This window comes from Chiloscyllium punctatum, chromosome 22, assembly GCF_047496795.1.
Source record: "Chiloscyllium punctatum isolate Juve2018m chromosome 22, sChiPun1.3, whole genome shotgun sequence".
NCBI lineage: Eukaryota > Metazoa > Chordata > Chondrichthyes > Orectolobiformes > Hemiscylliidae > Chiloscyllium > Chiloscyllium punctatum.
The window spans coordinates 55,080,354-55,105,398 of NC_092760.1; the positions used below are offsets into that span (position 1 = coordinate 55,080,354).

General features: G+C 37.1%; 1 protein-coding gene across 4 annotated transcripts in view; it reads left to right on the forward strand.

Annotated features, from left to right (window-relative positions):
- Positions 1-22,554, forward strand: part of pde3b (phosphodiesterase 3B) — a 249,067-nt gene extending 226,513 nt beyond the window's left edge. For 2 of the 4 annotated variants that reach the window (XM_072592355.1, XM_072592357.1), the window contains exons 9-16: positions 948-1,082; positions 2,727-2,838; positions 8,024-8,137; positions 8,939-9,138; positions 16,291-16,494; positions 18,054-18,218; positions 18,540-18,795; positions 19,932-22,554. In XM_072592355.1, the coding sequence (XP_072448456.1) occupies positions 948-1,082; positions 2,727-2,838; positions 8,024-8,137; positions 8,939-9,138; positions 16,291-16,494; positions 18,054-18,218; positions 18,540-18,795; positions 19,932-20,176 (1,431 nt within the window). In that variant the 3' untranslated portion in view covers positions 20,177-22,554. The remainder of the gene's footprint in view (positions 1-947; positions 1,083-2,726; positions 2,839-8,023; positions 8,138-8,938; positions 9,139-16,290; positions 16,495-18,053; positions 18,219-18,539; positions 18,796-19,931) is intronic. The other 2 variants (XM_072592356.1, XM_072592358.1) reach the window with 1 other exon arrangement.
- The last annotated feature ends 2,491 nt before the right edge of the window (positions 22,555-25,045 follow it).

Sequence of the window (25,045 nt, forward strand, 5' to 3'; positions counted from 1 at the left end):
ACCAATGTCCTGTACAGCCGCAACATGAGCTCCTAACTCCTGTACTCAATACTCTGACCAATAAAAGAAAGCATACCAAATGCCGCCTTCACTCTCCTATCTACCTGCGACTCCACTTTCAAGGAGCTCTGAACCTGCACTTCAAGGTCTCTTTGTTCAGCAACACTCCCTAGGACCTTACCATTAAGTGTAGAAGTCCTGCTAAGATTTGCTTTCCCAAAATGCAACACCTCGCATTTATCTAAATTAAACTCCATCTGCCACTTCTCAGCCCATTGGCCCATCTGATCCAGATCCTGTTGTAATCTGAAGTACCCCTCTTCGCTGTCCACTCCGCCTCCAATTTTGGTGTCATCTGCAAACTTACGAAATATATCTCTTATTCTCGTATCCAAATCATTTATATAAATGACGAAAAGTAGATGACCCAGCACTGATCCTTGTGGCACTCCACTGGTCACAGGCCTCCATTCTGAAAACCAACCCTCCACCACCACCCTCTGTATTCTGCCTTTGAGCTAGTTCTGTCTCCAAATGACTAGTTCTCCCTGTATTCCGTGAGATCTAACCTTGCTAATCAGTCTCCCATGGGTAACCTTGTCGAATGGGATGGATTTGATTTGACCTCCTTTTTGTGGTCAAGATATCAGAATTGAACAGAGGTATTCCACAAAGCAGACACACAATCTACTTTTAGCAGTATGCTAAGATGAATGAAATATAAATAAATTGCTGTTTTGCCTAGAAGGAATGTTTGGGGTTTGAAACTTTGGGAAGAGAGGTGAAAAGGTATGTTCCTATGCTTGCATGGATAGATGCTGGCCAGAGGACAAATAGTATGCCAGATTTTTTTTGGAACAGTTGATAGCATTTGAAAGAAAAAATGTCTTGCAAACTGAGATACAGTGACATAGGCTTTGATATCATGTCTTTTTAAACCAACAAAGCTGCCAGAACTTTCAGTTGAGCTGATCGAAGGACAAGGCACTGACCTATGCATGGAAAAGCTAAATAATTGGAATTTTCCCATTTTTGAACTTGTGGAGATGACAGGTGGACAATCTGGAAGAATTCTTAGTCAGGTTAGTTTTCTGACTGATGGTTTATTTTGCTATGATTAAGTGTAAGTTAACTTTCACAAAAAACTTTATGAACAATTATATTAGTTAATTCAATTATGAATAAGAATCCAAGATGCCCATTTATGGTTAAAGAATTTGTTTAAATTCACATGCCAAAGTTCTGTTTTAGAAAAGTTGAACATTAAGTATTATAGTTCAGAGTTTGAACATTTAAAAATATGTTATGACTTTTGTTTTACATCATTAACTTTTAGATGTACGATTCACAAAGACCGACCAAGCACAAGTTTGTGCAATTTCTTAATAAGCAATAATTTTCAGGATCTTTATTTCTATTTCAAAGATCAAAGCAGAAAAACCAAGAACCAAAATGTTATAATTTTCAGTGCTTTTGGATTCTAAACTTCAAATTTCTGTTTTAAAATTTTATTTCCTAATTAATATTTATGGTATCTGGGAACTTAAAACACTTCATCTTTCAAAGACTAATCAAAAATAAAAAGTAGCATCAGTGAGTCAGCAAAATTTTCTTTTCTGATATATTAAAATTTTAGAGTGAATCAACAGCTCACACAATAGACTGTTAAGCAATATCCAGTGTATGATATTGAAGATGCTGACTCTTCTCAGCTGAGTCACCAAATGAAACACTGATCCATTAGCAACACTTCCATTGCAGTGTGAACAAAAGAAGCATGAATGAACTTAGTTTCCCTTAAGCCTTTCAGAGGTATACTTTTCCACAGCAATAGCATTGTGATCGGAAATGTCCATAATGTTGACTGACTATTCATGATTGATAGCAATTGTAAAAGAGAGATTTTAAAAAAAATAGCTGGAGGTTAAAATTATGATGACTAAAGGTATTTACAAAGGGACTATGCTTGGATTAAGTTACTAGATGTTGAGTTTTTTTCAAACAAGAATAAAAATATGATAATTATTATTTTTACACTATGCAAATGTGTAGATACCATGCAATGATTGAAGTGTCAGTGCAGTCAAGTGGAAACTGTTTTACTATCTGAAAGTTGAAAGGTAGAGGAATTGCATCCTATTATGTACTGCAGTATGTCTCCCTCACTCTCTGAAGAGCAATGTGATGAAAACCCTCAGCTGATGTCCTATCTGCAGGTGTATCAGACTGGAAAGAATGAGGGGAAATGAAAGGGTTTTAAGAGGAAAGGTTTGATTGTTTTTCAATCTCGTTTTTCAAAAAAATTGAGATATTAGAATTTGGATAACCTTGTATTTTTCTCTCAAATTGTTTAAAAGATTTTTTAAAAATCTCTCGTGATGTGAATACTAAGGAATTATAGATATACATCTGATGGATATCAGATTGTTTCAATAGCCTAATTTTTTCAAAAAGTTAACTGATTTGTCTACTTGATTTTTACAAACTTCTGATACTACTCATAGCAAACTAGCTAATGAATTTTAAAGTGTACGTATGTGCGAAAATATCTGATCCATGAATACGAATATGACTGCACAAACCAGTTGTGAATAATCTGCTGTGAAATGATACCAAGCACGACAATAACTGTACACGCTAATAGTCAAAACGTGAGAAATTGTACTTTGCCGATCATTTTCCCTTTGTAATCTCTCATAACCAACAAAACCATTTTGGTGTTTTAGGTGATTTATTCCCTGTTTCTTGATACTGGCTTATTTGATCTCTTTAAAATTCCTGTTCGGGAATTTATAAGCTACTTTCGTGCACTGGAAAATGGTTACCGTGACATTCCATGTAAGTATTAATAGTACCCCTGTTTATCTAACAGCTACATGTCTTTATAAAGGATATATTATCATACGTGACATTGCAAATGCCAAATTGGAGAGAATGACTTGTCTTTGCTTTAGTATCTCTGTGCCATTTTCTCTATCTCCTCTTCTGTTTTTACTTCTCCACTTGTCTTATCCTTAGCTTTATTTATCAGTCTTTTTGAGTCCTCTTTTTTCTTCAGGGATAAGAAATTTTCACCCTATAGCAGGTTTCCAGCATTGAGGTTTTGGAAATCTGCCATTGATATATGTTTATCATTTCTTCTGAAAGACTGGCTTTTAAAAAAAAGTGCTGCTGACAGTACGGAAGACTTGAAGGTTACAATTCTTTTTAATGCTTGCTGCAAAGTCACAAAGCTGTCTGAAGGTGGGAAGCAGCAGTTGCTACTCACAGCAACAGTCAGCTCCAATTTTATTTCAAAGAAACCTTAAACTGTCAATTAAATTGACAGTTGTTGAGAGTAAAAATTGACTGTAGAGCAGAGCTGAGAGGAGAGAGTGTGGAAAGGACAGTCACAGCTGCTCTCTCTCCTGCACTGATTGCTCCTGCTCCTCCAATCACATGCTCCCTTTTATCCATCTTACTGCTCCTGCTCCTAAGGTTGGAGGAGTAGCATGGATGGAAGGAAGGAAACATCTGGTCAGTAGTCAATGAGCAGTTATTCCCGCACTCAATATGTAGGAGAGTTTTGCTGGATGATCATCATCCGTCACATTGACCAGAAGCTCAATGACCAGTTGGACCTGTTTGTTAAATTAAAGATGAGAAGCTGACTCCAAAATTAAAAGAGGCAAGAGACAGAACAAAACCCAGAGCAGGGTGGAGATGGGAGTTTGTCCAGGTGTGGATTCTACACCGGGTCAGGCTAGTTTGGGAGTCTGTAGTCGGCCATTTTCGGCGTTTCTGCTGGATTACTGTTGCTCTAGATGCTCAAGACTTTTCCATGTTCAGAAATGACAAGCTGACTGTTATTGCAACAAATTGGGAACCTTCTCTTTTGAACATGGGGCAATGACAGGCCTATTGTTACTTAAAATATGTAAGTTAGAAATGGTACACTTGGGAAATATGGCTACCCTAATTCCCAGTTTTTTCATGAAACTGAAACTTGAATATGTTACCTTGGGCTGCAGCAAGCTTAAGCAGTTTTAGAGGAAGGATAAGATGAAAACGATCAAAATGATGAAATTCATTTAGTCTGTTATCCACTGACAGAAACTATTTATGACTGTCCAATTTCAATTTCATTGTGTTGAAATTTTAGGTGAAACGGATCTTACTTTGCAATAAATTGGGAGTGGTGTTTAGAATCCAAATCTGACAGAGGATACCAAAAAATCAAAGTATCCCGTGCCCCCTCATGTTAACTTGATTTGAATGACTGAGACTGACTAACCTTGCCTTTATATGTGATGAACAAAAACATTTTAGATGACAATCTTAGCTTGTGGGTGGTAACACTTTGCCCTGTTATTGAGGCTTTTCTGCCAATGATGTATGTAAACCAACAAGAAGATTCTGCAACAAAAACAGAAATTGCTGGATAAACTCAGCAGGTCTGGCAGCAGCTGTGAGAAAAAAGCAGAGTTAACATTTTGAGTTCATTTGAAAAACCTTTGGCTTGTGCGGTTCTTTGTCTCATGTTAATTTTTTGTCAGCTTTCAGAATGGATTTCATATTTCAATACATATGCTAACTGCATAAAAAGCTAACATATTGAAATGCTAAGTCCACTTTGATGATTTTATACAAATGCATTTGTCTACAGTCTTGATGGTAATAGAAAGCAGTACTCAAGTTTCTATCCACTTCATAGCTAATAATTTCACTCATTTAAAGTAGCCTAAAAGCATTTTTATTTCACTGAAGATCTTAAAATGTGCTTTAATTTCCAGTCTTTCATGTTGGGGTGACTTTGCCACTTCTCATTATAATGCGTACTTGATTCCTTTGCGCACACAAAAACGTTTGAACCCTTTCAGATGTTTTTGTCTTCAGCCACTGCCTCATCTGTCCTTGGTTTCCTTTGAAATAGAAGGTAGTGAGTTGCTTGGTATTGTTGTGGCAGGAACCACAGATGGTAACAAGATGCACTTTTTGGTTACAGTTGAAAAGAACATTTTACTACTATTGGTTTATTTTTTTTCATCCTTTTCCTAGCATTTTTCACCTCAGGTTCCCATCACATCCTCTACCTATTTCACCTTTCCCCTTTTTCATCTCCTCCTTTCCCCTTCATCTGTGTTCATTTTGACCATACACTCTTCCATCTCCATGCACACTCATTCCCAATAGTAAGAGGTCTTCTCAGCTTCAATGTACTTCCTTTTTCTCATCCTTTCACATTTGTTCATCTCTTTCTTCAAATAAAAATGTGGTTAGAACGAGAAGACATCGTGGCTCACTTTGTCAAACTTAAGTAAATAGAAAGTTAGGTACAATGTACATATTGAAACTAGTATTTTCATTCTGTTAGCAGAAAAACACACCTTTGGAAAAATAAAATGAGGTCCAAGACAAGCATTTAGGAGAGGCTGAGGTCTTCATGTAAGAACCTTAATTAAGGAATTCAAATGCATAAAAGACTATTCAGTAGGCAAATGTAATCGTATAAATTTAATCACACAATTATGCAAGATATAGCTTTGTTTTTAATTAGTACCTTAGTTTGGACACTTTAAGAATAGTTAGAAAATGTAACTGAGTAATAAGACTGGCTTGGATACATGTCTGGACCATAATAACAGGAAGTCCAATTTCTCAGACATTGTGTGTGCAGACTCCAAGCTCTGTCGTCTTATGCTCAGTGTATACCACTTAGCATTGAGATGTTGTACTCTGCTACAATGCAAACCAGACTTTAAAAACATTAATAAAATCATGTCATTTCCTGTTTTTGTTTCTGATGCAAGAGCAAAAGATTTAAAATTAGTTGCCCTATTTAGACAGAAAAATGTACTCTCGAGCCAACCTCAAAATTAACCTTAAGTGAGTGATGAAATCCCCTAATGCCATACCTAAAATAGAGATATTCCTGTTTTACAGCAAGAGAAGAAAATTTACCTTATAGTCATTATCATAGAGTTGTCAGAAAGTTTGATTTGTTATTGCAGTCTACATACAATTACCAGTACAGGGTATATGCTGCATACTTGTCACAAGTAAAAATGCATATTTCAATACATGAGTATAATTGTCCGTTACCTCCGTGTGAGTAGCACAAATGCAGTTTTTACAGACTTTGTGCTGAACACTATTGCAATATTAAAATGTAATGTATTTCTCTTTCCACTTGTATTGAAATATTACAAACAAACCATCTGTGGTCAAGTAAATATCTGTGCCGCAGCAGTGCTTCTTAAATGTAGGATTTCTAGTTCCTCTTTCACGGCTTTTTTTTGTGAAGTTTGAGAGGATATGCTTCACTTGCCTAGATAGCTAGAGTGTGAAGCAGAATGACGCTGACAGTGCAGGTTCAGGCTCTGCATTGGCACTTATAGGTCATGAAGGCTTGCCTGTTCACCTTGCCTCATGTTTGTAGAGTGCTGCCCCTCAAACTATGTACAACCAATTGATTTCCTTCGATAGAGGGACCTGTTGCACCATGGCTATTTTCCAAATTACTTTATCTTTCACCAATAACTTCACAATGGACTGAGGGCTTTTACTTTATAAAAAGTTGCATAAAGCTATCCAAGTATATAAAAGACCTAAGAATATGACAAAGGATCAGTTAGACTCGAAACGTCAGCTCTTTTCTCTCCTTACAGATGCTGCCAGATCTGCTGAGATTTTCCAGCATTTTCTCTTTTCGGTTTAAGAATATGACTGTCTGTTTTGTCCAGAGCTTTTCCGTTGTTTGAAAATGTGAAAGTCTAATTAGGAACTTTTTTTTGCAAAGTTACATCTAAAGGCTTAATATCATTACCTTGAAACCCGCATGTTATTAGTTTGGCATCCATTCTTGGAGAAGGCATCTTTCGAAATATCAAGCTTAATCCTGGACAAAGTCCTTGATTAGGACACAGGCATTACAGCAACATTATAACTGCTTCCTGGAATGAATTTGGTGGTGGCATGCCCATTGAGATTATCCTATGTAGAAGCCCAGGATGATTCAAGCTATTGTTGTCACCTTTGTCCATAAAATCAGTACTTGTTATTTTAATTAACTTGTTCCAATTTTTGTACTAAAATCTAGAAAATCTTCAATTTTACCACACCTTACCAGTTCCATCATCTCATGCCATCTATTCCCATATCGTTTTTTCGATCTCATCTCTGTCTTGTTATGTGTATCCTATTTTGTCTACCTCTTCCATTAATTTCTTTCCAAATCTCCCAAATAGAGTCTCCAGACACGGTAACTTTGGATACCCCTTACCATTTTCTGCTTGTGTTCTCCACCGACCCTGTCGCTGCCATCAAATCTTGGTAGCAGCCTGTGCATCATCCAGTCCTCTATACATGTCATGTTTCTCCATTTGTGCAAGGTACCATCACCCAAATAAAATGGAACAATAAATGTGCCCCTTAAACTTGTCCAGTAATCTAGACAGACAAAACCTGCATTATTATTGACCAGCTGTGTAAATTGAACTGGAGTGCATTTTACAGACATATTAATAAGACTTGCGCATGCCTGAGGTGAAGGGGCAATGGGGATAATTTGGAAAATCACATTGAAGGCAGAATTCAGCCTGCCCTTAATGATTGGATATTCTGCTGATATCCTGTACCATAGTTTCTACAAGAAGAATAAGGCTTGGGCAAACTATTACAAGAATAATCATACCTTTAGTTTGAAATAATTTCTCAGCTAGAGTTGTTTATGTCTAAAGTGAAGCATTAGGGGAAGATTTTAGGGGAGGTGAAGCTGGGAATGTGTTGGTGGGGAGCAAAAAGTATTGGCAGCATGATGGATAGGACAGAAATTGAGGGTTAGTGGGGAAATAGAGAAAGTAGATGGCGACTGCAAAGATATATCATGATGTCCAATAACTGATGATCAGTTGAGTTTATCAACAAAGGAGATTTTTTCCCCAACCTTTTTATAAGGACAAATGCTCCTTTAAAGAGAAAGGAAATTCACGAATATGTTTTTGACTCCACCTATTGTCTTGTCATGTTTCACTATTTTGAATAGACCACAATCGTGTCCATGCCACTGATGTGCTTCATGCTGTTTGGTACTTAACTACTCGACCTATTCCAGGATTCCAGCAAATGAACAGTGATCACGTCATGGGAAGTGATACAGGTACAAACTTGCACTGTTTCAGTAGAACTATTATCATTTATACGCTGAAATAAAAAAAGTTTGTACTTTTTGTTCTGTTATGCTAATGTGCTTTTCATCTAATATATACAATGCTTTGCTGTTGTAATACTTTGCATGAACGAAGAGTTGAAGAACACTTTTCAACATAGTGCTTTTGAACTTAGATATTGAAATTACCTAAGCATTTAAAAACATGACAGCAAATACATTTTTAAAACAGACAAATTTTGTCATATCCCATTTCCTTAATTGTGAAAATTCAGATTACTGTATTAGCATGTATGTTTGATCTGTTGTATAATCAAAAGTATAGTTTTGAAACATTTTGTATATAGAATCATTTAACAAAATAATAAGGTAGTGTCCTGAGATCTATAGCCCCTGTTTGATGTGTGCTCTGTCTTTGAGAGGAATAAATGTTCATTAATAATTAGCAGGATATGCTTCTTCCATTCTTCTGTGTGCTCTATTGCTTTCTGTTGAATGTTCCTTTGAAATTTTTAGAAGACAGAAAAAGTGAAAACGTGCCAGAAGACTTAGGAGCAAATGATATGTGGGACACCATTCAGTAATGTCATTTTCACTCTTCCCCACCCCTCCTCCCCCCCATATTGTGATTCTTTGATGTTGGAACCAGGTAATTTGAGAGTAGATGATCATTTTGTGGTTTACAAAGTGTACTAAATGTTAGTCTTTGCAAGTCACAGCGGGAAAAAAAACCTGCAAACTTTCTAAGTAACTGGTATTAAAATAAATTTTTCAAAATTCAATGTTTCTTAGATTCTGATAGTGGAATATCACCAGGCCGGGTTGCCTACATGTGCTCCAGAAGTTGTGCCATTTCTGATGATAGCTATAACTGTCTTGCATCAAACATCCCAGCTCTGGAGTTAATGGCACTTTATGTTGCAGCTGCCATGCATGATTATGATCATCCTGGACGTACAAATGCATTTTTAGTAGCAACAAATGCACCTCAAGTAAGTAGGTTTAATTAAATATGGTTACATGATTAATTATTTAATTAAATATTGCAGTCATTATTATTTTAAAAACACACAAATGCTTAATTTTTAACTTTGTGCATGACTTGGGTGCTGATTACAACTTAATCAGAGTCTTTAATCAAAATTTTTGCTGCTGAACAATTAAATTCAAACTTAAATACTTCACACCTGTAGACCATGGAGCTCAGTGGTGATTTTTTTTTCGAGCAATAGGTTTGAGTTCTGCTTTGTTGAGGTTCAAGGCTTCAGTTGTTTATAGCAGGAAGAGCAGAATTTTTGCCCCAGTTGTTCTAGAGTGATAGAGTCCTACAGTACAAGACCAGTCCTTTGGCTCAAACTGGTCCATGCTGACTCAAAATGTTCGTCTACACTCACCCCATTTCCCTGCACTTGGCCCATATCCTTCAAATCCTTTCCTGTCTATGTATTTGTCCAAATGCCTTTTGAATGTTGTCAATGAGCCCCCTCAGCCACTTGCACTGGCAGCTCATTCCATATCCGTACCACCCTCTGTATAAAAAATGTTGCCTCTCAGCTTCCCTTTTATTCTTTCCTCTTTAACCTTAAACTAATGCCCTCTAATCCTTGATTCTTCAATCCTAGGAAAAGTACTGAGTCCATTCATCCAGTTTTCTCAGCCAATTTCTCCACTCTCCTTCCTTACTGAAGGTATTGCTTCATTGCAGTTTCTCTGCACTGGTATTTTTCCCAGTGGATTGGAAGTCCTCAGTTTATTTCAGCTTCAATTATCTTTGCTGACAGCACATCCAAAGTAGGGATTAGGATATTTTGGAGCTGGTAATGCTAATGAGGTAGACATATTAAATAACCTCAGAGTAAAAGATTCCCTCGAAAACTGACCTTAACATGGTAGAACTTAATATTCAGTTTGATAGGAAGAAACTTGGGTCAGAAGCAATGGTGAAAAACTTAAAGATAATTATAAAGGATTGAGGGCAGAGTGAGCTGAAGTGGACTCAGAAAGGAGATTAGCAGCAAAGATGGTTGAGGAACAATGGCAGACATTTAAGAAAATAGTTCAGAACTACTCTCAATTTGTCTCACTGAGGAAGAAAGCCAACCATGGTCAACCAGTGAAATTAGGAATAGCATCAAAACAAAAAAGAAACAGACAGTGTGGTAAACATTAGTTACAGAGAAGCCATAGAATTGAGAGAGTTTTAAAAACCTACAAAAGATATCCAAAAGAACAGAAAGGAAGAAAATAAATATTGAGGTTACGTTTGCAAGTAATACAAGATGGGCAGCAAGAGTTTCTTTTAATATCTGAAAAGGAAGAGAGAGGCCAAAATGAACATAGACCCTTTAGAGAATAAGGCTGAGCACATAATAATGGAGAACCAGGAAAGGGTGAGGAGTTGAATAAATACCTTGCATCAGTCTTCATGATAGAATATACAAATGGCATTCTGAAAAAAAGAGCTAAATGTGGAGGTACTGAGAAAATAAATACTGGAAGTATCATTAGAGAGAAAGTACAAGGGTCACTCATGGTTCTAAAAGTTGACAAGTTCTCTGTACCTGGTTGGACACACCTCAGAATATTAAAATGATTATCTGTATAGATAATGTGGATGCACTGGTAGTAATCTTCTGGGGATTCTTCAATTCTGGAAAAATGCTGGATGATTTGAAACTTCTAGTGTAAGTACCTTGTTCAGAAGTGAAGTAGACAAATAAACAGCTAAACAATAGGACAATTAGTTTTACATCTGTTATATGTATGTTAGAGACTATCATATAATAGAGCATTTTGATATACACAATACACTCAAAGTCAACGTAACTTCATGAAACTTCATGGTTGACAGATTTTTTTTAGAATCGTTTGAAGAAGTGACAAGGCTGGATAGATAAAGAAGAAGCAGTTTGGATTTCTATAAGGCATTTGATGTGGTACAACACATTAGGCTGCTTAATGAGATAATAGCCCATGCTCTATTAATATAGAGAGAGAGAGAGGATAAACTAATTAATCGAAGAAAGGGTTGGGATAAGGTGACATTTTCAGGATTGCAGCCTGTAACTAATGGAAATCCATTGGAATCAGTGCTGGGGGTCACAATTAGTTACAATATATATCAATGATTTGTCTGAGGAAAGTGAATGTACCTATTGTCAAGTTTTCAGATGGTGCAAAAATATGTGGGATGAGAAGTAGTGAGGATGACACAGAATTTACAATTGGATATAGACAGGTTAAGTGAGTGGGAGATAAACTTGGCAAATGAAAATAGTGTGGGAAAGTGTACGGAATTATACTTTGGCAGGACAAATGGAGGAGCAGAATATTTAAATGAAGGAAGGGCTTCTAAAAGGTGCAGGACAGAGGGATTTGAACATCCTTGTGATAAATCACAAAATGGTAGCATCCAAGTTCACAATTATTAAAGAAGGCAAATAGAATATAGAATAGCTTAGTGAACAACAATGATGACAGATTCAAGACTGACATTAAATGCCGAGCTAATGTGGAAGAGACCGGTTGCAGCGAAATATCTGCCATCTTTATCTCCCAAGGGAGAATCCCCCACAACAATGGAGACCTCCCACAGAATGAATCTTCAAGGAACACAACTAAGGAAATTAAAAGGTTGATTTTTATGAATAGTTAATGACTGAGAGCAGACGAAAGTCTGATCAATAGGTTGCAGTAAGATATCTACACACCTACAGGTAAATTGAGAATGAAGACTTGTTGACAGACATGTGACACATACAACTTTGTTCAAGCCACCACTAAAACCAGCAATAGCCAAAGCTTTGGGATGCTGTGAAGAACAGATTGCCTGCTTGTACTGGGATGACACTCTTGAAAGAAATCCAATAGTTTTGAGTCTTCCCATTCCGAGAAAACTACAGACCTCGGTGGAATGAAGGCAGTTCAAATCTACTACCCAACAAGCTACCCCATTAGTCCAAGCCTGAGGAGAGCACATTTTGACTGGGGAGAGAATGCCAAAACCTCCAGTTTCTGTCTAAGTCTGTAAAGTCAAAGACTTCTGTGGGGGATATGGGGTACTGCTAAATATAATTATATTAAATGCATTACAGTAATGAAAAAAAAAGCTTGGAGAGGGATTGTTGTACGTGACTCTGAAAGAGTTAATACATTTGGAATGTTGCAAGGACCACCTATTGTGATGAAGTCACGAGGACTGATGGGGGAAATTAGGGATATTGAAGGAGTCATACCCAAAGATCAAAACATCCTAACACTTTAGTCATGTATACATGACCTTGTACCCTGTAAATAGTTGGAGAGAAGCTATAAATTATACATCTTGTTTTATTATAACAGACTGCTCTATTCTAGTTAGGCCAGAAGGTGGCTATCCTCATCCACACTAAACTACTCAGCCCTAGAGAAACATATATTGATAAGACATTGCCAGCACATATGGTGTGCTATCTCAGCATAAAGATGGTGAGATCCAGGTAAACCAATTTAAACATGAGTTCTGCTTCAGTTTGCTGACCAGAATGGCACTGAGCCGTTCAAGCCATGAGGTTTTCAAATCTAGTCCCTGGTGTATACTGAATTAACTAATCTCATATTGAAATTGATCTCAGTGCCATGAGCTAGTAATGGATAGCACGACTACTATCCAGTGACTCCTTGCTCGCAACTCTAAGTGAAGTTGCCTGATGAAGAGAAGTGGCAGATGGAGTTCAATTCAGATAAATGCAAGATGCTGCATTTTGGGAAAGCAAATCTTAGCAGGACTTAGACACTTAATGGTAAGGTCCTAGGGAGTGTTGCTGAACAAAGAGACCTTGGAGCACAGGTTCATAGCTCCTTGAAAGGGGAGTCGCAGATAGATAGGATTGTGAAGAAGGCGTTTGGTATGCTTTCCTTTATTGGTCAGCGTATTGAGTACCGGAGTTGGGAGGTTAAATTGTGGCTGTACAGGACATTGATTAGGCCACTGTTGGAATATTGTGTGCAATTCTGGTCTCCTTCCTATCGGAAAGATACAGGAAGAGGCTGAACAGGCTGGGGCTGTTTTCCCTGGAGTGTCGGAGGTTGAAGGGTGACCTTATAGAGGTTTACAAAATCATGAGGGGCATGGATAGGATAAATAGACAAAGTCTTTTCCCTGGGGCCGGGGAGTGCAGAACTAGAGGGCATAGGTTTAGAGTGAGAGTGGAAGGATATAAAAGAGACCTAAGGGGCAACTTTTTCACACAAAGGGTGGTACGTGTATGGAATGAGCTGCCAGAGGAAGTGGTGGAGGCTGGTACAATTGCAACATTTAAAAGGCATTTGGATGGGTATATGAATAGGAAGGGTTTGGAGGGATATGGGCCGGGTGCTGGCAGGTGGGACTAGATTGGATTGGGCTATCTGGTCGGCACGGACAGGTTGGACCAAAGGGTCTGTTTCCATGCTGTACATCTCTATGACTGTATGACTGTATGACTGCAGACTTTTATTTCAAAGATAATCATTCTAAAAATACGGGGCTCTTGCTAAAAAAAAGCAAGGCATTCTTTAGGCTACACCTGGAATGTTGTGAACTGTTTTGGCCCCTTACCTATCATAAGACATACTGGCATTGGAGTCAAATTATTTTTAAAATTATTATAATATATTAACTTCTGCCTGAATCCCATGTATATAAACCTTTATTTCACTGCCCATGAAGTGATTAAAAGCTGAAGGACAGTTACTGCATTTATTTGAACAGAAAATCAAAATACATTGAATTTTAACTAACTTGAGGGCTGATGAAATTCTTAATCATTAGATGAACAAAAATTGCTTGATCTTTATGGGTAGCTTTAGAGTCATAAAGATATACAGCACGGAAACAGAACCTTCATTCAACTCATCCAGGCTGACCAGATAGCCTACATAAATCTAGACCCATTTGTCAGAATTTGGCCTATAACCCTTTGAACCCTTCCTATTCATATATCCATCCAGATGACTCCACCACTTTGCCGAAGCCCATTCCATATACGCACCACTCTCTGTGTGAAAAAGATGTCCCCTTTGTCCCTTTTATATCTTTCCCCTCTCACCTTAAACCTGTACCCTCAAGAGAAAATACCTGGCCTGTTTGTTCTTTCCATGCTCCTTATGATTTAATAAAGCTCTAGGTCACCTCTCAGCGTTTGATGCTCCAGGGAAAATAGCCCCAGCCTATTCAGCCACTCCCTGTAGCTCAAACCCTCTAACCCTGCCAACATCCTTGTAGATCTTTTCTGAACTCTTTCTAGTTTCACAACATCCTTCCTATAGGAGGAAAACCAGAATTGCACACAGTACTCTGAAAGTGGCCTAACCAATGACCTGTACAGCTGCAACATGACTTCGCAACTCCGAAATTCAATGCACTGACCAATAAAGGTAAACATACCAAACGCCTAGCTTTCTTAAAGGTCAGCAGGAAACATTATCTCATTATTGTGCCCTGCAAGATCTTAGTCAGGATATTTTTTGATATCATATAATTTTTTGCAAGTTTCAGATGACACTAAATAAGGTATATTTTCTAAAAGCCAATTGATCTTTTCAATACTTTTATCCAACTCCACCTGAACCGATCTGAGGCCAGTGTCCTAGCAGAAAGGCTAAACATCAATGGTCATAAGGATTTGTTACAAACATTAAATTAATAAATAGAGTTGACGGCTTGGAGGAAGTCAGTGCAGTTTCAGAATTCAAGACAGAGTAAAGAAAAGGTCAGGGCTTCTACTTCAGATGTAGCAAGGAATGACAAAATTGTTAAGAAGTGCATTGTTTGAACCAAAAGAGAAAAGTAATAACTCTGTGAATACAGCATTGTTGAGAGTGTGTTGCTGGAAGCCCTGATGAAGGGCTTCGGCTTGAAACATCGATTTTCCTGCTCCTTGGATGCTGCCTAACCTGCGGTGCTTTTCCAGCAATATACTCTCAATTCTGGTCTTTAGCATCTGTCTTCGAATAAAGCATTGTTGCTGAGGGACTGGTTACAGCGTATGGCTGAAACAGGAGTTCATTGTACAAATGCATGGAGTGTAAGGAATAAAGTAAATGAGCAGGCACAAAGTCAAATTGGATTTTGTAGCCATTACTGAGAACAGGCTCCAGGATGTTGGGATTGGAAACTAAATATACCAGGTTATGAGGTTTACAGGATGGACAGGAAAAACCTTACTGGTTAGAAACAAAATTGCGTCAATGATAAGGGAGGATGTAATGAGGGCAAAGCATTCAGTGGAGATTGCTTGAGTGCAACTGAAGAACAGTATGGATCTAAAACTTTAATAGGTATTGTATATGGGGTCCTGGTAGTAGGTCTAAATTAGACAAGTGTGTAGCAAATCCAGGTAGTACCAATAGGGGATTTTAATTTAACGTTGATTGCGAGAGGCAAACAAGTACCTGTCAGAAAGGTAGTAGATTTCTGGAGTGTATCCAGCATAATTTCCTATAGCAATATGTCCTAGACGCAATAAGGGGACAAACAGTGTTGTATTTGGTAATGGGTAATGAGCTGGATTTAATTAGTAATCTAATTGTGTATGAATATTTGTCAAATAGGAATGTGGAATAATCAGATCAGCTAAGATCGTATTGAATGGTGGCGCAAGCTTGAGGGGCTAATTGGTCTATGCCTGATTCTAAGTTGTGTGGTTATATCTCAAAAAAGTGTGCTCTTCAGCAGTGGTGCAATTAATTCCTTGCATCTCAGTCAATTCTAGAGGAAATGTATTTTTAACATTTTCTTACTGACATAATTTTTCTGTTAAGCCAGATTTCCAATTCTGAGCCACATCTGCTGATTCAATTTTACAATTGATAGGGATGTGTTTTTACCTGAAAATATAGTTAATTTTGACAAAGTTCTTCCCACATAATAAGCCTGCATTTTAGTTTGGTCTGTGTCCTACTTATGCTGAACGCTATGTTCCATATTTGTAATGTGGATTTTTTATTCAGATTAGTGTAAATGCATTTTTAAAATATATATTATGTGTATCATGTATATTTTAAAGGGTATGTTATTTGAAGACTCACTTTCTTTAAAAAAATGTTTGTGGTTGTGGTAGTTTTGCTTTTGAATATTACATTTTTTCTCTAATTTTAAAATAATATTATTTCAATGTTTTTAGGCTGTCCTTTATAATGACAGATCCGTCTTAGAGAATCACCATTCTGCCGCTGCATGGAACTTGTTTATGTCCCGTTCAGAGTTCAACTTCTTGGCAAATCTGGATCATGTTGAGTTCAAACGTTTTCGTTTCTTGGTGATCGAAGCAATCCTTGCTACTGATTTGAAAAAGCATTTTGACTTCCTTGCTGAGTTTAATGCAAAGGTTTGTAAGGCAGGGCTTTGCTAATCAACGAAATAGCCATGCCATCTTTTATTTGACATATTTCATAATTGCAATCATAATTTCTTTAATTTTTGCAAGGCAGATCAGAACAAAGGAAAGTTTATTGATTATGCTAAAACAAAGTATGTATATTGCCTCAAATTTTTCAGTCCCCAGATCAGTAGACCGGGCATACGCATTAGAAATCCCTCCATCAGCATTGCTTGAGAAGTTCAACTTATGATGAGCAATTCTTCTGGTCCTTTGGATCATCTGCAATTGTTTCTGACTCTGATTTGGAGACTTCAGATGGTTTCAATGGACATACCTGAATTGTTACTTAGGAAATGCTAAAAGCGATAAATCTCGTCGCACTGCTGGTTAACAACAGAACTGCCTCACTATCCACCTTTGACCAACTCTGATTGCACCCAAAACCTCCAAAAGTACACAACTAGCATTTTGACACCCTGACTAATCTAAAACAGGATCCAACCATCCTCCAACCACATGACTTTCATGACCAAACCTGACAATATTCCCAGCAGCTGAAAATGTGTTGCTGGAAAAGAGCAGCAGGTCAGGCAGCATCCAAGGAGCAGGAGAATCGACGTTTCGGGCATGAGCCCTTCTTCAGGAATATTCCCAGCACCAATTACCCACTGATGCATGCATCCTGCTACTGTACCCATTCACTTATTCATCCACTTACCCATTTCCTCATATTCAGGCAGGACATTTAAACTTAGCATGTTGCTGTAAACTGTTTTGACTTCCCTGACTTTGCTGCATTCCAATAGAACTTAAACAGTCGTTATTGGGATGGCTGTGTCAGAAAGATCCAGCACGGATTGCAGAGCAGCATCGACTTGGAGGAAAGTTTGAGTGAAACACAATTTTGAAAATTATTGCTGCTTCTTAGAAGAACTAGACCATGGAGTTTTGAACCTTGTTGGAAAGGTTGATATTTATGTATCTTTTGTGTTTTTGCCAATCCTGTTATGTTTTTCTTCCCTTCAATCACCAAGGTTGATGATTGTTGCTGGGCTTCATTACAAGTCATCAGCTTTCTCTTATCTTGAGAAATCGCAGGGTGATAAAGTACGTTGCACAGTTTGCCTGTAGAAGCAAATGGCGCTGAATAAATCTTATTCTTGTTCATTATCCACATCGCTGTTGTGATCAGATAAACTGGATAGTGATCATAAGTGGAACCATTAGTTGATATCCCCTCTCTAAGTGCTAAGACTGTCACTAACAAGTTTTGTTAAGAAATCAGTTAATCCAGTACTGAACAGGAATTGAACCTGGGGACACCTAAATGCTTTGCATCCGTACTAGGTTTCATGTTACTTTGTAGGACATTGAGAGAGTGTTCAGTTAACTTATCTAATTAGCAACAAATGCATTAAGACAAAAATCTTCTTTTAAAAAAACCCTTGTTCCAAAAAAATGTTTTGCTATCTACTTAATTTCTGTTATATGTTACATTTGAAAGTGCAGTGATAAATTGTGGCTGTGGATGGAAAATTATACTGACATTGTTTGCTGTCTCAAAGCAGGTAAATGAAGTCAATAATCCAGGAATTGATTGGACCAATGAGAATGATCGTCTGTTAGTATGCCAGGTGTGCATAAAACTGGCCGATATCAATGGCCCTGCAAAGATGAGGGAGTTGCATCTGCAGTGGACAGAAGGCATTGTCAATGAATTCTATGAACAGGTTTCAGTTGCTTTCTTTTCCTTCAAGAAAATGTATACTAGATGTTATGAAGCATTGGGCCTCTCCTCATTACTGATGATTTAACATTCTAAATGGATTACTGCATTTAATTTTTGCAATGCACTAATATTGACCATGTAGTTTCTAGTGTCTGTATCTTTATTGTATGGTAAAAAAGCAATTAATAGAATGTAAGTAGATTTGGAATAATCTTTTACAAATTACTACTCTCAGTATTAAGTTCATCATAAATTCTGCTGTAGAATGAAAGGGACTCAGTTTAATACTGGAAGATTTCTGATAATATTTTATATTATACAGGGAGATGAAGAAGCAAGTCTTGGGTTACCCATTAGCCCTTTCATGGATCGGTCTTCACCTCAGCTAGCAAAGCTGCAGGAATCTTTCATTACACACATTGTAGGTCCTCTGTGTAATTCCTATGCTGCTGCAGGATTACTACCAGGTCAGTGGGTGGATGATGATGATACTGATCCAGAATGTGGTGAGGATGATGAGGCAGAAGATTTAGAAACTGAAGATGAAATAGATGATGAGGACCTTGATCTTTCAACAAGTGAGTGTTTTAACTTATAAATTCGCGACAATGGTGAACATACATGTTGCATTTATAGTGGACCATTAGCTTAGATAGTTACAGCATGTTGCTTTCACGTAAAATTTGTGGGTTCAGTCACAGTATTGGCGAACAAGCTTCCTCTGTTTGAAGGCATGCCTATATTACATTGGGCTTTAATTCAAAATGTATTCTGCCTAACAGTAGCATGGTGGTAGTGTCCCTACCTTTAACCATAAAATATAGGAACTGAAGTAGACTGTTTGTCCCAATAAGTGAGTTCTGCTGTTCAGTGAGATTGTGGCTGAATTGATGGTCCTCAGCTACACTTTCCTACTTTATCTAAATAATCTTTGATTCCCTTACCAATTAAAAATCTCTCTTAGCCTTGAGTATACTGAATGACCCATCCTCAACACCCCTCTTCAATAAAGAATTCCACAGATTCAGTAGTCTCTGAAAGCAGAAATTCTTCCTAATCTCTATTTTAAATGGGCGATCCCTTAGCCTAAGATTATGCTCGTTAGACTTTAGAGATTAGACTCTCCCACAAGTAGAAACAACCTCTCCGCATCTACTCTGTCAAGAGTCCTAAGAACTTTGCACCAGAAACTTTAGGGTCAAACTTCACATCAAGATGTGAGATCCAAGGAAGCTTTGCATAACACATCCGAACAGGTTGATTTAAGACAATGCTACGTTTTCCTATGTGACAAATAAGGCTTCACCTTGTTACCAATTTGGTTATGTAAGTCGAATTTGTATCATTTGGTACAATTATAACATGTAAAAGGCATATGACGAATAGGAAGAGTTTAGAGGAACAGGGACCAATGCTGGCAAATGGGACTAGATTAATTTAGGTTATCTGGTCAGCATGAACAAATTGAACCGAGGGGTCTGTTTCCATGCTGTACATCTCTATGACTCTAGGATGACAGGCATGGTGGCTTGTTACTGATACTGAGCTTCCTAAAGCAGTCTGTATGTGATTGTTCCAAGTAAGTTATATGGATTGTATTATGAGTGCCAATAAATCAAGAACAATGATTGTATGAAACATATACTCTAAATTGGTCAGTAACAGTGACTGCAGAAATATATAGCGTTTTTAATTTATGTCTTTTTATTTGTAGGGCAGGGAAGGAAAAGAAAAGGAAGGCGGAGAATCTTCTGTCCGATTATGCATCACCTAACAGAAAATCATAACCTGTGGAAGAAAGTCATTGAAGAGGAGGAACATGAACAGCAATGCAAGTCAGAGTTAAATATACAACAAACAGATAACTCATCTTTACCTCAAACTTCAGATGAAATCCAGGTAATTGAAGAAGCAGATGAAGAGGAAGAGAGACCACAAGGGGAGGAGAGACAGTGCTGAGAAGAGGAGATGCAGTGCTAATTAATCAACATATTAAAGCCTCACTCTGCTGACACCAGAGACTGATATACTTCCTTGTTAAAAGGCCTTAATACTGTGAGAGGATTCTAGCACTCAGCAGAATCCCACTCCTATATGCACTTTCACCCATGGAAAGATTCGTGTATACCATGGAACAAAGCCCTTGTACCCTGTGGTGTCCAAATGTTTTCATGTTGATGCTGCCTTTCAGAATGAAGAGTGCTCAGTTTCCATGTGGTACTGGAGGATGTTGCAAAACTTCAGCTTAGCAACTGCTGTTACCAAAGTGAACTACAAGTTTACTGTATTCCGTTAGTAAGGAGGAAGGTGGACTTTAGGCATGTATCAGATGTCCAGCATCTATATCAGGTGGACTTGAAAATTGTGGATTGTGTCTGTAGCAATTCAGAATGGAGCACTGCAGTAAAGAGCCTTGTTGTAAGGGCCCCTGATTTTTTTTTCTCTGAAAGTATCTGCTTTAATGCAGGTAAAATTCTTGTAGAATCTTTGTCTCATTATTTGACTGCAGAAGAGAATGTCAGTGACTAAAAATTCTAGCTGCATCATTTTTTTTGATGCTTTTTAATGTACAATTTGCCTTGTTGGATTTTGCCTTTCTTGTGCTGGAAGTAGCCAGGAATGCACAGTGGCCAAGCATTTCAGTTTGCCCGAACATAACTGTTCTGTAATAGAACAGAAGAATAATGTTAATGATGAAGGGATTTTTAATATTATAGTTTTTTTCTCACTGCAACTCAGGATCCATGCTAAAATACATGAAACAATGCATTGAAGTTATGCAGGTTGAAAGAGAAAAAACAATTGACATAATTAACATGTTATTTTGAATCTAATTTTGTTTGGGAAATTCGACTGGTCTTTCATGTCACGTACCATACACAGACCTCCTCACTTATGTATCCACATTGCTAATAATATGCATTGGTTATTGCACATCTTGAGGCTGAAAGGTTACTGTGTATTCCATTCAGTATACCTTGAAAACAGTAAAATACTTGCCAATATGATTTCAATATGTTGGATTTTGTCATATCGTATAGTATGTAGTTCTATTTTTTCACAGTAGAAACTCTAGACATTCCACAAGGGCATCGTACCTATTCAGAACTATTTATCTGCAAACTCATCCAGTGTAAACATGGTTGCAAAGAAGATGCATGTACAGCTCTTACACAATATTTGTAAGTTAGTTTAGGCTGCAGGTATGTAATTTTCTTATGCAGACTGTACAAATAGCTACTGGAATGGTTGTGCACATTTTTAATACCAAACAAGTGTTTTTAGTTATGCACAGACTGATGCCTACATTATAAAAAAGATTAATTCATCTGAAAATGTTTGTATTAATAATGGATTGTATCAAAATGCATTTTATATACCTTTACGGATGATGCGAGTAGTGGGTCTGTAAATAGCACGAGATTTCAACTCATCACTGTCAGCAGGAATAAGGTTTTTGATAGCCATGGGAGCATTTTCTCACTCCTTAATTTCTGCATCAATGTGTTTGTGTGCCTTTTCTCAGCCACTTAGAATATTAACGCACTCAACCTCAAATTGTCATATTGGTCATAAAGTGAATGCCAAGCTCTTTGTCCTATTGTCTGTAATAGATCAGAAATCTTAAGTCAGTGTGCCAGTAATATGCATAATACATCACAGTAAACCACCCCAGGGACTAATAATATTGATAAAACAAGGGGGAGGCGGAAATATAGAGGTACTATACTTGATTGATAAAGGAAGGAAACGTTAAGCAAACTGAATGCTCCAACTATGGTTGTCAGATCTTTTATAAGCTGTGCACTAAATGTTAAAAATATGAACACATCCCAACAGCACATACTGTATGTAATTTATTCCATTAAAATCCTTGTTTATTTTGTGTGTATGTGTATATATGTTAATATATACGCATTTTATATATATATGTTATATATAAAAAAGCACACATTTGTTTTGTCATGTCCAATATTAGTAGCATTGTCTGTCTGACAGACAACCTTGGTGTTTAAACATTTTGCATCTTGATTGTGTTTAAATACTTATTTTTTTAAAATGTGACTCGGCAAACACTTTTGTTTTTCAGACAATAGTACAGAAAACTGCTACAACTTCTGTTTTGTATTTATCAGTAGTTAGGGCAATCTACTTGCTCTATAAATTAGTATATAATTTTTATAATTGTTTTCAGTGGATTTTTAAAATACTGCCTACCGAGTGGTTAACCTACAGCATTTTTAAACAAACAGTAATATGGTACTTTTTGCGTCAATTTCTTGCCTTGTGTTTGCTAAAGTTGTTCTCGCTCTGGAAATATATTTTTTTTAACTCTGTGGAGAGTATTTTGTGTCCTTTTGCTTTAAGTTTTTACCTCCCTTCTTTCTTTTGAAAAATATAGTTACTATTTCATGGAGTTCAGAAATTGAGGTAATCAACCTCCTGTCAAGAGGACTATATTGATTTTGAGATTCATTTTTACTTGGTAAACTTAGTTAGCAGTTTGCTAATAGAAATCATTTGGCATTACCAGATATTGTCATAGAACATAAATATATAGCAACAAGCAACATTTTTGAAAATTTTTTATTTGTCTTATTTTCCAAGGTTATTGGTTCACACCAACTAATGAATGTTTTGTTTGTCTTTTTAAAAAATCAGTTCAGTTCTATTGATAAATTATTCTAAATAATAAATATAAATTCTACCACTCTCTATCTAAAAATAATCTTCAGTTTCTTTTAAAAAGCACATTGCTAGAATTCCTCAAAAGTAGTTGTAATGTTCTCGATGATTCCTACCTTTTAATCAAACTTCATGGTGGCCAGAATTGACTTTTCTCATTTCATCAGCAGCAAATGTATCACCTATGCAGAGAAGTTTGTAGTTGTGTTTTATTGGGGGTTATTCAATTTTTTAAAGATTTTAGTTCAAGATCTCCTTCTGCTGCTTAAATATGCCAAGAAAAGTTTTCCTCAAGCTACTGAAATTTTTATTGATTGCTTCAAGACTTGCAAGTTGGCTTTCGCCATTTAATGGTGTATTTTTATTTTGAGCCATGTATTCCGCTTAGTTTTGATTAAGTCTGCCTCAGCCATCAACCAAAGTCAGTTTTCAGTTTTGAAAGTCAAAGATCTTTTTGATGATTAACTCATCTGGCACCTCTTTTCATCTGTCACATTACTTCTGAAACATAGAATTAGCTCTTAACATCCAGATTTTATTGATTTAGATGACTCAAAGGATATCAAAACTCAAATCTCTTAAAATGCACACACGTACTACAGAGAGTAGCCCAGTTCTCCATTCTCAAGAACATAGTTAAACACTACTAGCAAATGTTCTCCATGGTGGTCTATTTCTGACTCTGATTCAGGACAACATTAATCTATGTTAAGAAAGGACTTTTTTTTTCTGAGCTTAATAGAACCAATGCACACTTGACAAAACTACATGCAATAATCAACTCCCAAAGAAAGGAATTTCTGTAAAAGGGCTGCTGGAATATGATTTCAAATATCTGCATTCCTAGCAAAATGGAAATCACCGATGGTTTGGGTTCCTGTGCATTGTCTCACACTTTCTCTCTGAGCACAGAAGATTCCCAGAGTTCAAACAGTTGGCACAAATCTGGTTTGCAAACCAACCTGCTCCCCACATAAAAGGATTAACCTGCATCAATATGCAAGTAAGCCTACTGATTCAATAAGTCAGTCAGATCTGGCATAGTGAAATGTAGTTGTTTCCTGCTAACAGTTCCTCCGAGTACTGGCTCAGAGGAGCAAAGATTTAATAGTCCTTTAGAGGGTAGCCTAGATATTGAAAGTGTACATTAGGTATGTAGAATCTGTTCATCCATTAAAGTCATGATAACATCAACCTATCAAAGCTTAATGGCAGGCACATGTATCCATAAGTATTTCCAGATCATTTATACTCTTAGGTTATTGCACATTTTTCCCAACTACCAAAGTGTCTTTGCCAATAATGGCTGTTTGTGAACTTGAATTGGCTTCTCTACTTGTATAAAATACCTGCAAGTTGCATTCTTTAGTTTCTACATTGGATTTGATCTTCAGGCACTTTAATTTTCAGTTAATTAATGTTTAAATGATTTGTAAATTTGTATTCTTTTGAGTTTAGGCTTCTGATGCCCAAAATTGTGGCATGAGAAGAAACAAATATTACTCCAACAACATCCTGAAGATATCTACTTGGCTATGTTGATTATTAGAAGATTAATGCTTCAGGATTATAATTCTACACTAGTCTTAAGATGTATGGAAATCCTTGGTCACCTTTACCAGTTTTATTTTTGTTATCTTGATAAATTGCCAGCAAGTGGAAGTTGAACCAGTTTGAAAATTCATTCAAGTTTTTGGCTATACTTGGTAGTTGGGAAAAATGTGCAATAACCTAAGAGTATAAATGATCTGGAAATGCCTGCACTAATTCTTCATCCGTGATTGTTCTTGAAAATATGGTGATAAGCTGCTGCTGCAGTTCATATAGTGCGACCTCAGTACTGTTCAGTGGGGGATTTTCAGATTGTGACCCTACAGCAACAATGAGTAGTGATATATTTATAAAACAGGATAGTGTGTTACTTGGAAGCGCCCTTAATCTTTTAGGTGGTCGAGTTTGCAAGTGTAGAAAGTGCTGTTGACAAGTTGCTGTCAGTCATTTTGTAAATGGTTCATTCTGGGGTGATGGTATGCCAATGGTGAAGGGAGGAATGTGGTAGGTGAATGAAGGGAGTATGTGATAGGTTGCCAGTCAAGAAGAATGCATTATCATGCACATCTTGAGGCAGGTGGGGTATATCCC